The 18,032-nt window shown below is 39.4% G+C and overlaps 1 protein-coding gene across 8 annotated transcripts in view; it reads left to right on the plus strand.

Moving 5' to 3' along the window:
• The window catches only part of KIF26A (kinesin family member 26A), a 238,481-nt gene extending 220,671 nt beyond the window's left edge, over positions 1 to 17,810 (plus strand). For 7 of the 8 annotated variants that reach the window (XM_058162818.1, XM_058162819.1, XM_058162821.1 and 4 more), the window contains 5 exons: positions 2,007 to 5,319; positions 11,894 to 12,084; positions 12,557 to 12,577; positions 13,499 to 13,649; positions 15,249 to 17,810. In XM_058162818.1, coding sequence (XP_058018801.1) covers positions 2,007 to 5,319; positions 11,894 to 12,084; positions 12,557 to 12,577; positions 13,499 to 13,649; positions 15,249 to 15,427 — 3,855 coding nt within the window. In that variant the 3' untranslated portion in view covers positions 15,428 to 17,810. The remainder of the gene's footprint in view (positions 1 to 2,006; positions 5,320 to 11,893; positions 12,085 to 12,556; positions 12,578 to 13,498; positions 13,650 to 15,248) is intronic. The other variant, XM_058162820.1, reaches the window with a different exon arrangement.
• The last annotated feature ends 222 nt before the right edge of the window (positions 17,811 to 18,032 follow it).

Consider the following 18,032-nt stretch of genomic DNA (forward strand, 5'->3'; position numbering starts at 1 on the left):
TTTTGCTAGCTTTTGACCTAGACATGTAACAGAGATAATTGTTTAATGTCTAGTTTAATGAAAAGAAGGACTAGGGAAGACATGACAGCAGTGTTCTAATATCTCAGGGGTTGCCACAAAGAAGAGGGAGCCGGGCTGTTCTCCAAAGCACCTGAGGGTAGAACAAGAAGCAATGGGTGGAAACTAATCAAGGAGAAAAGCAACTTAGAACTAAGGAGAAATTTCCTGACAGTTAGAACAATTAATCAGTGGAACAACTTGCCTAAAGAAGTTGTAAATGCTCCAACACTGGAAATTTTTAAGAAAATGTTGGATAACTATTTGTCTGAAATGGTGTAGGGTTTCCTGCCTGGGCAGGGGGTTGGACTAGAAGATCTCCAAGGTCCCTTTCAACTCTGTTATTATGAATATGAATATGAATAATATTTGGCAGAAGTATTGCCAAAGTCATGATCATAAAAGTTCATTAATCATCATGTATGTTATTTGCTATGATGCAGCTCAAATTGTTATTTTAAAATATAATAAATTGGAGAAGCTACTTTGGACTATTTCATTAGATGCAGCCGTAAGTTCAATGCTTGTAAGGTAGGAACAGAGAGATAAATAAGGTAATTGGGAAATAATGTTGATTTAATTTGAGCAAGTCACTATTCTTCTATTGGAGTCCCCCACTTCCAGCTGGTACGTATTGATGGATGATGTACAATACTACTAAAAGAACAGTTTTATCATATACAATAAAATCCTTCACACACACAAATATTCAGATATGGATAATAGCAGGAAATAAATAATATCTGCGTTAACTTCTGGACAGTGATATGCATTTCAACTAACAGCTAATGATTGCTTGTCCTGACCTAATTACATGATCTTTTTCAGACCTTATTTAGTATTTGGAGTATAGGCCAATTCAAGTTTTAAATTTGACCCATATGTTTGACTCATGTTTTGATTCATTGCTAAGGATCATTTGGAATAGTGACTAAATATTCAATATTCAGTGACTAAACTATTTCCCTTTATTATCTGTCTCTCTGATTTTTTTATTTCTATGAGAGTAAATGCATTGTTCGGAAATTGGCTTAGGGTATTAAGCCAAGTATATATGATTTCTGAAATCCAATATTAATGGCTTGGTTTGCACAATACAGTTTCTCTTTGCTTATCAAAATCTTGCTCAATGACCATTTGAAGCTATGGTAGCATTTGAAAAAAGAGTCTTGTAACCTGCCCTCAAAGTTGTGGCTGTCACAGTGTCCCTGTAGTCATGTGATTATATCATGATTTTATCGCTTGGCAACCAACAGTATTTACAGTTGCAGCATCCTATGGTCATATGACCATCATTTGTGACATTCGGATCTGGCTTCCAACAAAGTCAATGGCGAAGCCAGCAATATGTTGTAAGTCACAAACACGTGACAATGCAGTTAATCAGCATTGTGCTGATTCACTTAATGGCAGTCAAAACTGATATCATAAGCTGAGCACACTCATATGACATTTCACTTTATGACTGCATTGCTTAGCATTCCACTTGTGATTGGTAAATGAGGATTGCCTGTAGTCTGAACCTATTTGTAGTCTCTCATTGTTGGAATGAATTGCACATCGGCCAGATGTAGTTAGGCTTCAGATATTCCTGATCATATGACGATACAGCCATAAAGTGAAATGTGGACTGAAACCAAGATTCTATAAGCATTAACACAATCCTGCTATATGAAAACATATCACCCAATGCAAAATATTGCATACTTGGCCATTCAGTCAATGCTCCTTCATGGTGATTGTGCCATTTAATTGCCACATCATTCTTTATTTGCCTTTTGAAAATTGGAAGTTATCACTAAAAATGTATCATAAGTGCCTTTATTGGAATGATTCCTATAGATACCAAAAACTTCTGTAGGACATGAAAAGGTGATTCATAATTTGTCCTCTTGTGAATACATTTAATATTAAAAATCCTTCTCTGCTATTTATGTTTTTTCAATCAGCAGTATGCATCCAGCTCATCTGGAGGAGAAAGTTCATGTGAAGAAGGCCATGTACGACGACCTCCTCATCTGAGACCATTTCATCCAAGGACTATAGCTCTCGATCCTGACATTCCTGTGTTGAATCTTTCTAGTGAACATGATTATTCCTCAAGCAGTGAGCAGTCCTGTGACACTGTTATCTATGTAGGTTCCAATGGTACTGCTTTGTCAGATAGAGAGCTGACAGATAATGAAGGCCCTCCAGAATTTGTCCCCATAATCCCTTCTTTGAACAAAAAAAGAAACAAGGACAATTGTGGTCTTCCAAAAAGCTCTGACAAAGATCACTTTAAGTGTAACACCTTTGCAGAATTGCAGGAAAGATTGGAGTGTATCGATGGAAGTGAGGAACCTGTCAAGTTTCCTGTTGGAGAGATTGCTGCTGTAGCTTCCAATAGCACAGTACCCATGCCTACAGAAAATGGGCAGTCTAAATCCAAACCATCTTCTCCTGTTGGAGGCTTTAAAAAACCATTTTCACAAGAAACAGGAACTCCAAAAAAGGGACAAAACATTTATTTCCAGCACAACATTGCTTGCCCTGAAAAGAAGGTATCTCCTTTAAAAACAGAACATGCCAAATTGCAATCAAAACCTGAAAGCAAGAGAGTAGATTTCAGTGGGAATAATGAAGTAGTGGCTGATTCCTGTCAATTATCAACAAGTAATTGTGTGAAGAGTCATGAATCAAGTCAAGCTGATGCTGAAATGGTTGTGAAAGAAAAAACTTCATATATGAAGAGACCATTGCCCAGCCCTGCTCCTCCACCACCTCAGCAGCAGGAATGTCTAGTGACAAGCAGACAAGCATATCTAAAGGTGGATCACAACAATTGCATCCGGACTCCACCTGTGGGAATGAGTAAACAAGGGGCTAATGAAACTGAACATAACACCATAACTAATGACACAGAACAGCAGGCAGATGGTATTGAAGTACATAGATTTCGATCATCTTTCCGAGGTCCGTGCTTTGACAGGGATATACTGACAACAACAGTGACTTTGCAGAAGCCTGTGGAACTCAATGGTGAAGATGAGCTTGTCTTTACAGTGGTTGAGGAGTTATCTATCAGTGGTATTATGGACAATGGAAGACCCTCTAGCATCATCAGCTTTAATAGTGACTGCTCTCTTCAGGCTCTTGCCTCTGGTTCTAGGCCAGTTAGTATCATCAGCAGTATAAATGATGAGTTTGATGCTTATACCTCTCAGGCAAGTACAACAGGTGTCAACATTGACATTGTTGTACCCTTTTCTGAAGAACCCTTCACTAGTAGCAGCAGACGTTCCTCGATCAGCTCATGGCTAAGTGAAGTCAGTATCTGTACAATTGGAAGTGAAGGAGCCCATCCCAGTGATCATTTTTTTATGCAACCCTCATATGGCTGTCACAAGTCTGAGGAACCTTTAACTTTGGGTTCTCCTAATATATCTGCTCCCTTGAAAACTACCTTGAATGATAGCGGCTTTTGCTTTTCAGAATTGGAGAGTGAGAGCATGAATTCAAGCAAAACAGCCTCAGGAGTCAACAGAAGCCTTCAAAACTACGACTTAACCAAAGTGTGTCAGATTGGAAGTACTCTTTGCATCACTGATCAGACCACAAAAGTTAAGCTTTCTAATTCTCAAAACACTCCAGTGATTCAAACTATACACTCCAGTCTTCCCCGAAGAACAAAAGCTACCTCACCTCTGACTCATAATAATACTCTCTGTGATAAAGAACTGCAAAAGCCACATGTGATGTTTGACGATCCCTGGTTGGTTCGCACAGACAATCGTCTGGAAACTAATACCACAGATATGTTACCTTCAAATTCTCAGGCATTTTGTACACAGAAGCAGCCACCAAGATCTACCCAACAATTTGGTAACACAACTAAAGCTTTAAAATCCCAGACATTACTTGCCTGTTCACAAAGGGTGGTAGATGGTTGTGAAATGAGCTGCAAGTCTTCTAGTGGAGTTGCTAAAAAATCTGAAGCTTTCCCTAAAATTCCACAGCTTAAAAGAGGAGCCACCACACTGGGAGTAGTTCCTGTGTCACACAGCAGTGGTGCTTTTACAGAAGGTATGCACAGAGGGACTTCTGAAGCTGCTTTTGCCATTGGGAGCCTGAAAAAGAAGAATGCACAGCAAAAGATGAGTATGTTACCCAGGCCAAATGGCATAATACCTCCAGCACCTCCTGTTCGTAAATCCAGCCTTGAACAAAAAAACGGAGGGGCCAAAGCTGTAGGATTAGAAGCTAATAGGGCTGCTGCAGTAAAACATGAGGATGAGATTGATTCACGACTGAGAACTGGGTTGTGTACTGCTGAAAATGCCAGTAGCAAATATAGCCTCAGAGGAGACCATTCCTTGCCAAAAGCAACTTCAAGTTTAAAGGCCAAGGCATCAAAGAGTGAGGGTGTCCATCGTTATGGGAGCCACACATCCCTTGAAAGATGTGATAGCTTGCTATCCGTGGGAGGAAAAACTAATCTGAATAAGGAAAATGGTGGTGGCAGCCTTAGCAATGGCAGGAATGGCCGGCTAGTCCCCAGACTGGGAGTTCCTCCTGATACTTCTGGCCTGACCTCTCCTCCATCGTGTGCTATGTCTGCATCTTGTAAAAATAGTCAGATGAAAAGTGCTACCAGCCAGAAAACTGCAGTTAGTGGGAATAAGAGTCGTAGCCTTTCAGCTAGTGGATCCAAGTCTCTGAGCTCCTCTGTGAAGTCTTTGGCTCAGTCCGCTGGGAAGAACTCTAGCGTTCCTTTGAGTGGGAAAACAACTCCAAAGTCCACACAAGGCGCAAACAATAAACCTGGTCGAGGAACAATTATGGGAACTAAGCAGGCCATTAGGGCAGCCAATAGTCGTGTTAATGAGCTAGCGTCAGGAAGCTCAGGCAAGATGAGCCATTTCCGGGGTTCGACAGACTCTGATAGTGGCAATGACAGTGGAATTAATCTAAGCGATGAGAAGTCACAAATCCAGGTGCTGCCATCTCCATACAGTAAGATAACTGCTCCAAGAAGACCTCAGCGTTACAGCAGTGGGCATGGGAGTGATAACAGTAGTGTCTTGAGTGGGGAACTACCACCTGCAATGGGTAGGACAGCTCTTTTTTATCATAGTGGTGGCAGCAGTGGCTATGAAAGCATGATCCGTGACAGCGAAGCCACTGGCAGTGCTTCTTCAGCGCATGATTCCATGAGTGAAAGTGGGATGTCTTCCCCGAGTCGCATGAGAAGTTTGAAATCCCCAAAGAAAAGATCAGCAGGTAAAAATACAATAACTACAAAAACCTGGTATTAGAATTTCTATTGATTTGTGGCTGCAGCAGGTCTGTCACAACCTTACACCGACCTATTAGTGAATAAGGTATCTGAGAAAATGCCATCATAGTAGTCCTTGAAACTGAAGGCATATTCAGACCTGACAGATTTTTAATTTGTAAGTAGCACCTGAGCTTTAGCCTAAGAGGCAAATGATCAATCTGCATGGCTTAATGAAAGAGGCAGATCCTCAATACTACTTTTTTGATTAATAAATTCTGTCACTGAACTCCCTAAATACATGTTAACTAGTAATGGCTATTTGGAACCAGTTGTTTTATTATGGGACAGGTGTGACTGATGCTCCGTGGGGATGCCAGCAGATTTTACTCTGTTTCATACAAATTACACGGGAGAGGTTGAAGTTTTCAAGGGCAGCTTATGTTTCTCTGAAGAAGAGGTAAAAAGAATCAAATTTCTCAGCCCTTCCCATGTAATTCTTTATTCTAATAATTTTGGGGAAGTATCCATGAAAAAGAGCAGACAGTTACTTTAAAATAGATACTGTCTACTGTTATAACAACTGCCATCTTATCCATAAATATTCTATTGTCTCAGGTTACATTCATCTGAATAGCTGCAAATGAACAGTGTAAGAAGCAGAATGGACAGCTGCGTGTGTGTGTGTGTGTGTGTGTGTGTGTTATATGTGCTTATTCACACACAGACATAATGCTTGGGTGGTGAAGAATATGAATGTTGATGTAGGGTAATAAAAAGGATTGTGAATGGATGTGTTGAACGTGGCATGGATGGCTTTGTTTAGTCTATACTTAGCTCAGCTAAGCCAACTGCCATCATGGGATGCCAGATTACCAAGACCCACAGAAGACAACATGTCTTCTGTGGGTCAGAATACAAAAAGAGTCTCACCCAGGTTTTGAAAAGATATGTTTATTAGAAAGTGTTATTGTATAATTCTAGCAGATACTCATACAATTCTTTGATTGGTAGGTCCCCAAATGAAAATTATGAGTACATAAAGGAATTTGGAAAAAAGTGCACCCAAGTGTCTGATTAATGCAGCGGTTCTCAACCTGTGGGTTGCGATCCCGTTGGGGGTCGAATGACGATTTGCCCAGGGGTCGCCTAAGACCATCGGAAATATGGGAAGTATACTTGCGAGTCGAAGAATCGCGATTTCGGCTTCAGGCGCGATGAATTAAAAAAGAGAGAAATCTTTGCTCTCATGTCTCCCTCTCAAGCCAGCTGCAATCACTCCCAATCGCTAGCCTAATCTGGCTTCAGGCACGATAAACTTAATAGGGGAGGAGTCTCCGCTTTAATTCCTCCATCCTCAAGGCAATCACAAGCAGTTCAATCGCTAGCCAATACGGCTTCAGGCTCGATAAATTTAAAAAAAACAGTTTGCCGCTTTTTTTCCCCTTCTGCGGCTGCTGAGGCGTGCTGAGATCGCTGCCTAAAAAAAATAATTTTACAGTTGGGGTCGCCACATTGTGAGGAATTGTATTAAAGGGGTCGCAGCACTATAAAGGTTGAGAACCACTGGATTAATGGAACTAATAATCTGCAAAGCTAAGGATCAACTGAAATTAGAAATAGATTGGAGATTCACCAGCATAATAATTCCAGAAAAACATCTTTTCACTGAAGAGCTTACTATCATGCTCTTCAATTTTTGAAAAATGAATTTCTCTAGTCTGAGAAAAGAAAGTGCTAGGAGGAAGGAAGAGTGAAACAACTGACAATTCTAGCTACTGAGAATAATATAGTTTAGTTTCCTAAACTTTAGGAAAAAGAGGAGACAGAGTAGCTGGTCACTCCATAATGTCCATACAGTAGCTCAACTTCCCTTCTTTAGGCAAGACCTAGGTAAGAGCGGAGTTCCCAGAGGTTTTGTTTTCTTCAGCATCTAGACCAGTCAAACTCGATTTCATTGAGGGCTGCATCAGGGTTGTGCTTGAACTCAGGGGTGGGCTTGGCCAGAGTGGGCATGGCCAGCATGATGTCACTTAAATTGGGGTGGTAGTGCCTGTGGTGGCCTGAGTGATCTGCCAGCAAAAATGGGCTCCCAAACTCCGTTTTCGGCTGTTATGACCTCCTGCAACCCTCTGCCAGCAAAAACGGAGCTTGGGGGAGGGGGCACATGTGGCCCTCACAAGCTCCATTTTCAGCTGGGATGGCTTCCTGCAACTCTCTGCCAGCAAAAACTGAGCTCAGGAGGCCCTCATGAGCTGTGTTTTCGCTGGCTGAGGCACTGCGGGCCAGTCCTTTGCTATTTCCAGAGCAGCCCTGTGGACCAGATCTAAGCACCCCATGGGTCAGATCCGGCCCCTGAGTCTTCAGTTTGACACCCCTGATCTTAAAATTTCCCAACCTACTGAAGTTTCAGGCTTATTAACTCTGCATAGAATTCTCCATCAAGATGGCATGGAATGTCCATTTGCCAATGTGTCATCTCTTTACCCTAAAGGATGTTGCACTAATCATGGGAGAAATGAACAAAACTTTGATTATCAAATGAAAAGCCCTGTGAATATTGTTAAACCATTGTCACAAATGTCAGAGGGAAAACACCACTTTTTAAACACAAATCTGAAATCTACCATCCCTGGTAGGAAAATGTTAAAATGCATTGCCGTGACTAACTTATCCATTAGGGATACAGTCCCAATTTAAAAGCCATAGATGATATTTGGGTACCATTTCCTCACAGGTCTAGAATCATGTTGTACTTCCTAGTCATGGTAACCAGTTTATTTTACTGTTTGACCTATTGTTTTAAAGACCCCATTTTAGCCTTTGCAACTGTTCTCTTTTCATAGCACATCAGCTTCCTAAGTCTGTCCTTCAAATCAATATTAACAGCTGTGTAAAGTTGCCCACATATTGAAAGATTATTATGGCTGCTGGATTTGTATTTGGTTTTGCTCAAGGAAATGCTTTATAAGGCATTTCTTTTTAAAATGACAAACAGTTCTTTTCTCAATTGGAATAGTTCTCTGCTGATAAATTACAGTTTACCTTTTGGAGTGTTTAGTGCTTTGCCACTCCTAATTTAGTCAAATGTTCTAGATTTGGGAAGAAAGAAAACTAATTGTATATTCCTATTGAAAAGTATGTCTGAATTCAGTTGGGCTTAATTCCAGATAAATCAGTACAATTGTATATGCTAATGAACTTTTTTTCAATTTGAATCTAGCATAGCCTTAGGATAATCCGTTGGATAAATGATCATAAAGCAAAAAATCATGACTGCACTGATTTATGACAGTTGCAATTGTTCAGTGACTTGTGCACAGTTGTTAAGCACATTGTCATGTGACTGCATCTTGTGACTTCCTGCTGACTTCTTCATTGCTTTGCTTATCAGAAGCCAGTAGTGAAGGTTGCAAATGGTGATCGTGTGACCATGGGACATTGTGACAGTCATAATTGCATGCTGGGTGCCAAATACCTGAATTGTGATCATGTGACCATGGGGATGCTGGAAAGGTTGCTGTTTTGAAGATGGCTGTACATCTCCTTGTTCAGAGAAGTCAAAGCTTTGAATGGTCACTGAATGAATGATCACTAAAGAGGGCTATCTCTACCAAATGGAATAAAGATACAGTGTTGTAAAGACTCAAAATTGTGTTCATGCATTGTGTTCACAATTACTGAAATTCACCCATTTTTTCAATTTGCCCAAGAAGCCTAAGGGCTTGTTGCTTAGATGAGTTTAAGCTGGTTACTCTCATGAAATTGCTTAAATTCTGTCACATTACTATGGACCTATGCTATCCAGGTCAAGAGATGGCATGTGGTTGGCTCAAAAATGTGATTAATAACTCACTGTGTGTGGAGTGATGTCACCCACCTTGAGGGAGGTAATGGTATACCTCCCTTTAAGAGTCAACTTTGGACTAGCTGTGCAGTCACTAACTTACCCTTTTTAGAGGAGTTGTTAACGGGTTGTAGCCACTCAGCTTCAAATGGCCCTGGATGAAATGTATTTGGCCCCCTTTTAATTAAGGCTTTGCTTTGAGACATCATTGGTCATGGTTATGGTTGAGGCCTTAGGATGGGTGGGGGTGATGCATCTATCCTAGCTCTGCTAATTCTGTTCAACCCACTAACTTTCCAGTTTTCTTCTGGAACAGCTATGGAAGTGGGATATTTATAATGGTTCTTCCCAGTGGTGGGATTCAAGTAATTTAACAACCGGTTCTCTGCCCTAATGATTTTTTCCAACAACCAGTTTGCCAAACTGCTCAGAAAATTAACAACCGGTTCTCCCAAAGTGGTGCGAACTGGCTGAATCCCACCACTGGTTCTTCCCCTTCCTCTGTGGCTACTTTTAGTTGGCATTGGTGGGAGGGAGGGATTGAGTTCTAGGATGCTGCAATATGGGGAGTCTCCGGTCTTGAAACTCTTGCCCTCTTTTTCTACATCTACATGAGGCCTCATGTAGAGGCAGAGGTCATCTAGTGGCATGAAGTGTGGTATCATCAGCATATGCATTTACACATCTCTATCTCTGGCCAATTAAGCAGCACTGTTGGCCTGGAGGCTGCAAGGATTCAGATGGGCAGGAGCGGACTCTGACGCAACCCTAGCAAGATGGAGTGGCTCTGAATTTTTTGTCTCCTGGTTCTGGTGAAGTGTTATCTTTAACTCTGGCCAGGGAGGCACTCTCCCAAATAGAGCTTGCATGGAACTTTGGGTTTTCCTAAGCTCACATTTGCTGCTGAAGGAGCAAGTGACAGCTATGGCCAGTGAGGCCTTCATGTAGCTTTGTGTTGTGTGCCAATTGTGCTCATTCCTGGACCAGGAGGCCTTGCTCAGTCACTCATGCTCTGGTACTTCCCAGTGGGTTACTGCAATGCCCTCTATATTGGCGTGCTCTTGGGGGCCATCCAGAGATTTTAAGAGTCCCAGAATACGGCATTTTATGGTTTGCCCATATTTCATCACAGGTGTGTGATCTGTAATGGCTTTCAGTTTCTTTCTGGGTGCAATTCAAGGTGCTTGTTATCACATTTAAAACTCTGGATGGCATGGAGCCAGGTTATCTGTGGCATTGCTTCTTCTAAAGTATATCTGTCACTTTCACCAGTCTAATAGGGTGTGTGTATGCTCTAGGTCTCTTGATCTACTGTAAATGGCACCTAGAAAGCAAAACTTTTCTGTAGCAGCTCTGACCCTGTGGAACTCTTCCCCTTGAGATCTGGCAGGCCCCCATTAGCTTTTTCAAAGGCCTTGAAGGTCTGACTCTTCCCCAAAGTGCTGGAATAGGGAGAGGCTGGATGTACAGTTGAATGTCAGTATTTGGATTTGTTGTTTGTGAGCCATATGGATTATAGATAGTCCTTGATTTATGACCATTCATTCAGTTCAAAGGTTAAATGAAGATGATTTAGGATGGGGCCTCAGAGTTCTGGTATTTCAGTCATGTGATCATGATTGCCCACCTTCCCTGCCAGCTTCCCAAAGCAAACTCAATGGGGAAACCAGTTGGAAGTTGGAAATCATGGTTGGATGAAATCTTTGTTTAACAACCTAAACATCCCTTTAATAATGGCAATCAAGACTGCAATTGTAAATCAGCTTGGTCAGATGATTTTTCGCTTTATGGCTGATTTTTTTGTTTTTGCTTTACAACCACACAATTTAGCTTATTGTGATGTCATAATGTTTCCCTAATCCTATTGGTTTACTTTGATTGTCAATCATTTGGATATGGAAACTCAGAGAACTTTGTATGTTAAGGCATCACAAAATTAAGGGAAAAAGAAAGAAGTTTTGATCAACCGATATTTGTAGGCATAAAAATCCAGTGTGAACTGTTTAGTTTAAGCTACAATTATGCTTCTTGATTACCATATTTTTCGGACTATAAGATGCACCTAAATTTAGAAGAGGAAAACAACAAAAAAGTTTTTGGCCTCCCTTTTTCAGTCCTTTTTTGCCCTGTTTCTGGGCCTTTTGGGGGGCATTTGGGGGTTGGCCCATTTTCAAGACTTTTTTGGTCCATTTTTGAAGCTTTTTTCAGCTTGTTTTGGGGGCTTTTTTAGCCCATTTTGGAGGCTTTTTTGGCCCATTTTTTCCAAAAAAGGGCCAAGAAAGCCTCCAAATTGGGCCAAAATAAGCCTCAGAAATGGGCCCCAAAAGCCTTGAGAAGAGGCTGAAAAAAGCCCCGAAAATGGGCCAAAAAAGCCCCGAAAACAGGGTGGAAAAGGCCTCGAAAATGGGCCAGAAAAGGCCGAAGAAAGGCCCGAAAACAGGGTGCGCAGAGGCCAAAAAATGGCTGGTGGGTGGGCAGAGTTTCAGCAATATTTGGCCTATAAAACGCAACAACATTTCTGCACCCTTTTGGGAGACAAAAAAGTGCATCTTGTAGTCTGAAAAATACGGTATATTGTCCTGTGACAGAATTTCACTAGATACATAATATAATTATTATTATAGCAAAATGTCTGTGGCTATATGTACATATTTTAAGTATTGTCTGGGTTAGAATGTTCATGGATATTTTTACGAGGCAAAGATACGAGGACACTTTTTTTTAAATCTCAGGTTTCCAGCGCCGTCGACTGATTCCAGCTCCTCTTCCTGATTCTACATCTCTGGGCAGAAAACAGAATGTTGCTGGCCAGTGGGTTGATCTTCCCCCTTTACCAGGGACTTTGAAAGAGCCATTTGAAATAAAAGTTTATGAGATTGATGATGTGGAACGATTACAGCGACATCGACAAGAGGAAAGTGAGGTCAGGATACATTTTACAACAAAGTGGACAATATAAATTTCACAATCTGTGAGGCAAGATTGTAGCTTAGTCTAGTACACAAGTTTGTAATTAAATCAATATCATAAGACATTTTAAATAGTTCATATGTTGGTGTGTCTTACCCATTGAAAATAATTTGGTCTAACATTAATTGTGTTTAATGTAGTTGATGAAGTGAGTGGAGAATATCAATTAATACGTTATGAGTAGGCTTTATAATAATTGCCTGCCTGATGAAACTTTATGGGTCTCCTTTCACTAAAGGGTCATTAACTCTTTATGTAAATGGCACAACGTATCATTTAGAATTCTGTTAAGTTCAAGATGTTGTGAGTTTAATTTATTTGTAATTGGCAAAACAATCCAGTTAATTCTGATAGGTAACAGGAATTACAATCATTAGTTTGCTACCTGTTTAAAATAACTGCTTCTTTTATTTCATTTACAACAGCCTTTCCAGGATGTTGAAAAGGTAAGTCATGTATTTCCATCTTATTTATCTCTTCAGAGCTAGTTATCTTGTGGCAAACATAAAATTTTCAATTAGTTGTGTTGTGCATACAATTCGGGATGGTTCCAATGCAGAACCCTCAGGCCAATGGAAGAGATCCTAAGTGAGTTGGGGAGTTTGTAAAATAACTTCTCACCCAAATGCTACATGTATGCATTTTTATGTTAATTGATAAGTCCACAATCAATCTCAGATCTTTTATTATACATTGTTTCTAGTGGTTTTAGTATCCATTATTGTAAATTGTGTTTTGCTGCTTTTTAAAATTTTGATTATATTTGAATTTTATTGGCACCATTATTTCAGCTTTATATATAGTTTATTTTTGTTGTCCTGAAAGCTTCAACATCAGACAAATAAAATGGGAGTAGAGGCTTTGTTTTCTCTCCTACTTTTACTCTGCAAGCCCTTTACCCATCCACTTTCAAACCATGTTTAAAATGAAGCAAGACAAATGGAGCATGGGTTATGGAGCAAACCAGATGGGGCGTGATTAAGCATCCCACCTGCATATAGAATTGGGATTTTGAAATTTTATTTTTTCTAATGGAGTTATATTTCCTCATTTCACAGGGGAAAAAAATAATTTCTGTACATATGGTTGTAATTTAAGTGTATTGTAAAGGAGCACATTAACTCAGAATGGCAATAAGTGCCCTAAGTGCTTGTAGAAGTTTGCTTTATTAGATTAGCATCCATGAAAGTTCACTTTCAACAAAGATAGGATGGGAGAGAACTCAGCTAATGTTTAATATTGCTTGCTGAGGCTTCATGTGAGTAGTTGAAGTTGAATGGTGTGGATTGAAGGCTTTTGGGAAAATAGGGAAAAGCAAGCAGATGGCCAGCAAAGAGTTACAGATAAGTAATTTTTGTCCCCTAAAGGGCTTGATATATTTTAATACGAAGCTGAAAATCCTAGAGAGACGTCACCAACGGATTAGGGAAATGAAAGCAAAGCATGAGTTGTTGAAAGAGGAATTGGAAGAAACAAAATGCAGGCTGATGTTGGATCCAAGCAAGTGGAAAGGAGAATGTAAGTATTTATTTAGTGCTAATAGTGCTTGATTGACAGAAAATTATGAAGAATGATACAACCTAAATATTTTAATGCAGTGTTTTGATCCAGAATTGTTAAAGAGCTATAGGGATGGATGTTATCTGCCTTGATCACTTGTCATAATTCATCCTTGTACTGTCTACGACCTATCGTGTTTCCCTGAAAATAAGACCCTGTCTTATAGTTTTTTGAACCCTGAAATAAGCACTTGGACTCAAAATAAGCCATGCACTCAAAAGCCCAATTGGGCTTATTATCAGGGGATGTCTTATTTTGGGGGAAGCAGGATAGCTTCATGTTAATTCACTTTTAAAATATGGAGCTCTTCTAAAATATGGTGGCAGAGCAAAGTTAACAAAAACTAAATTAAAACATTTAAATGAATTAAATTTATTAATGTATTTATTTTAGATTTAAATTCAAGAAAATTTAAAAGATAAACATTAAAAAAACCCAAAAGTTTTTTTAAAAAAAGAAGTTAGCAAAAATATCAGCATTTGATTCAAGCAAAACATTTTTTATTGACAAGTCCATGTTTAGTGTACCATCAGCCCCCCTGATTATTTCCTCTTTCCATTAGTTCATTAGTAAAATGAAATTTAGGCCCACTATGGATAAAAATCCCATCTCAATTTTATGCTGAAATTCAATCAGTTTTTTGGGAAATGAGATTTATTTATTTATTTATTTCCAGCCATTTACCAGAAAGAACTCTGGGTAGCAAACAAAAATAAAAACCACAATATAAAAAAAGCATTTAAAACAACATTGAGCCTCCTGGCTCTATTAATACCCCAGCTCCATGCCTGGGGGAAAATCCAGGCCTTGAGTGGTTTCCTGAAGGATCAACAGGATCAAGACCATCAGTATCTCCTGGAGGAGGGTAGAGAATATTCGCTTCTGGGGTTCTACCAGGCAACACTGTTTTACTTAAGAAACTCAGAGCATGAGCTGCTAGATTAAGGAGATGGGCAGAAACCCACGGCATATAGGAGGGGTGAAATCCAGCAGGTTCTGGAGAACTGGTAGCGGAAATTTTGAGTAGTTTGGAGAACTGATAGCGGAAATTTTGAATAGTTCAGAGAACTGGCAAATACCATCTCTGGCTGGCCCCAGAGTGGGGTGGGAATGGAGATTTTGCAGTATCCTTCCCCTGCCACACCCACCAAGCCACACCCACAGAACTGGTAGTAAAATAATTTGAATTTCACCATATATAGAGTTTAAAAGTGATAACTGGCACATATACAGTTTCTTGCAATAATCCAATTGGGAAGTTATAAAGACTTCAGCGATCATGAGAAGTGCTCCCTGAAAGGGCATAAAATTATTCCAAAAGTAGCTGACCTTGACTGAACTGTGCAACAGATTCAGGAATCCCAAATTCCTTTGGAATCCCACTAGGTCAATTAGATACCTGGGATAGACTGATGAAACATATCCCTCATCTTGGAATCTCCTTTCTTAGAAATTCTTAATGCATAATGCTGGTTTAAGATTATTACATTATTATTTCTAGATACTTGTTTGGATATTAAACACCTCTGTTTGTTTGTTTGTTTTTTATGCTACTAGTTGAGGTTGATCCTGATCTTGATAAGGAATCGCAAGATTATCTGGAGGCATTAGAACAAGTGACGAGTGAACTAGAGCAATGTGTAAATCTGTGCAAGTCGCATGTCATGATAGTCACCTGCTTTGATATTGGAGTGATCAATGACATCCAGGATGGAGCACAAGAAGTGGAAGTTTGAAAACATTTGTAAAGAGATTTAAGGCAGTGGAACCAAACTTTCAAAGGAAGGAAGAAAAATAAGTGTATTGGAAAGTGATGGTGGACGTGTGAGAATTTATTGCGACAAGGAATGTTGTGGAAACCAGAAACTGTCAAGGAATTGGAATGTTGTAAACCTTTATGGTGCCTCAACAATCTATGAATTGTACAAAGCTTACCATAATTTCTAAAAGAGAAAAGCAGAAAAGAATATGCTGAGAACTGTTTGAAAAGCGAAGTGCCTTTACCATTCATTTGTGACTTGTTTTCTTAATTTTCTATTTGTTGTTAGAACTGAAACCAGCAAATCAAAACAAATCATAAAATGTATTCCTATGAAATATTTTCTACTGTATAGTGTAATTTATGACTATATGTAAAAAGAAAACAAAAATTGTAGCAAAAGCAATAATTATGTTTTCATACCTGAATTTGCCTCCTTGTTTCACGGAAAAGCTGGTTTATGTAGCAGAACAACAACAAAAAATTATATTGTAATTGCTTTTTCATGGTTTAGGATTTGATATATTTTTATGAACATTATCTATTGGAAAGGTATATAATGACATTTTGGAACACTTGCTTTGTATTAAGTTTTGATACTCTTTTTCAGAACATGAGGAACATGCTTTTTCCATGTTTTTTCTATACAAATATTAGGGCTGAAATGTTTGATAGTTTGATCTGTTACATTTGTCAATGAAAACACCGTACGTTTGATTAAAAAGGTGCCTCCTGATTAACTGAGCAGCAGATTTTAAACCTTTTGTTTAAACTTATTTTTAATACAAGGAAAAGGCTGAGGACTGCATGTGGCATACTGTAGCATTCCCTGTTCTTTCTGCTACTTGCATAGATATATGTCTGTTCCCAGGTGGTGCTTGTTGCAACATACCTGTATATGTGTTTCTTTAAAAACGAAAACTGCATTTCTTTTTCCTCTTCAGATCTTTTGTTTTTATTTATGTGCATTTAAATGTATTTACCAATTAATTGATTAGTAAAAAGCCAAACTCAAATAGTTGATTGGCCAAGATTTCTTTTATCAGACAGCAGTTCTAATAACTAGGTTAACCAGTTAGGTAATTTCATGGGCAACATTCCTAAACTACGAAGTCCCAGAGTGGTTTCCGATTACTTGTTGGTAGGTCTGCCATAAAAGGTAGGCAATGAAAGCCTTGGTAATAAAGGTGAGCCTATTGGTTATTGCACAGACATGATTGCATAAAAGACTCAGTGGCTTCTACTTCTAGTCAAATCCAATTTGGGAGAGAAATCTTTTTCAATGGTGACACTTTTCTCCATTATTGTAGAGCTGCTAGAAAGAGTGTTTGAGGTAGCAAATTACCAGGTAGGATACGAGTCAAGCCCCACATCATGGTTTTGCTTTTGAAAATCGCCTCCAATCTCTTTGACTAGATGAAAAGAGCTATGAGAACTTTTATACACGTGTATGTGTAATACATACTTTTGCCCTATCTCTGATAATTAACTGCATTCATAACTAACCCCCTTTCCTAGAATTCCTTAACCAGGGGTTGGCATCATGGAATCTCTTACCCCAATATAGCCATCTTGTTTTTTTACCATTGGAAAAGCTCCTCCCGCCATCATTACTGTCCCACTGAATATGCCTGGGGTGCCTGGTCATTGTGCAATCTTGGACCAATGACGCGTTGAATTGGGGAGGGATGGTGGGGTATCAAGTTGCCAGCCCCTGCCTTAATCTAACTTGATGAAGTCTGTTAACTACACTGTGGCTTTTCTCTCTTCTGAGTGCAGGAAAAAAAGAGTTGGTTCCAGACTTAGTCACAAGAGCAGTCCCACTGAAATAAATTCATTTCCTTTGATTTCAATGGGTCTACTTACCCTATGACCAGACTGGATCTAATCCTCTGTTTACAGCCAAAATCGCACAGAAGTGGGATAAAATGTTTTCTTGGGGGAGGGGGGGTAATTATTAAGTTAGGTCCATATTTTTGTATAGTTTTAACAATAAATATAGCATTTGCATTTTATGAACTTTGAAAGACAGATATATCTTTTTACAGTTTTTCTAAGGAAGGCAAACTCTCAGGATTGTTTCTAGACATGCTGCATGAATTTTGTGCTCTTTCTCCCTTTCTTTCTATTCTTTTTAAATAAAGCCACTTTCCAGTGGAGACTGTTGATAAACTGTTGCCAAACAAAATAACTTTTGGAAAAGTTTGATAGTGTATGTAATGACCGCATTTCATAAGGAACCATATTTTCTATCATCTTACTATGTACGGGGTTGTGTTTCCCCTCCAGATCCTTTGTATAAATGTATACAACAATGGCTTGCTTCAGCTTTTCCATGTGAATAAAAAGATTTGTCTATTGCTCCTTGTTTTCTTAAATTTAACGGGTTCCCTTTTCTTCTCTAGCCATAGGGAATAGGACACTTGTACTTGCCATCCTTAAAAGAACCAGGGTAAAGCACCAGGATAGAAAGTGGGAGTTCTAGCTATGAAAGCCAGCTGGGTGACCTTGGATCAGGTATTCTCTCTCAGCCCAAATCATCTCCCAGGGCTGCTGCTGTTGTGGGGAAAGAGGAGGAGGAA

Source organism: Ahaetulla prasina, chromosome 1, assembly GCF_028640845.1.
Source record: "Ahaetulla prasina isolate Xishuangbanna chromosome 1, ASM2864084v1, whole genome shotgun sequence".
In the NCBI taxonomy this organism is placed as follows: Eukaryota; Metazoa; Chordata; class Lepidosauria; order Squamata; family Colubridae; genus Ahaetulla; species Ahaetulla prasina.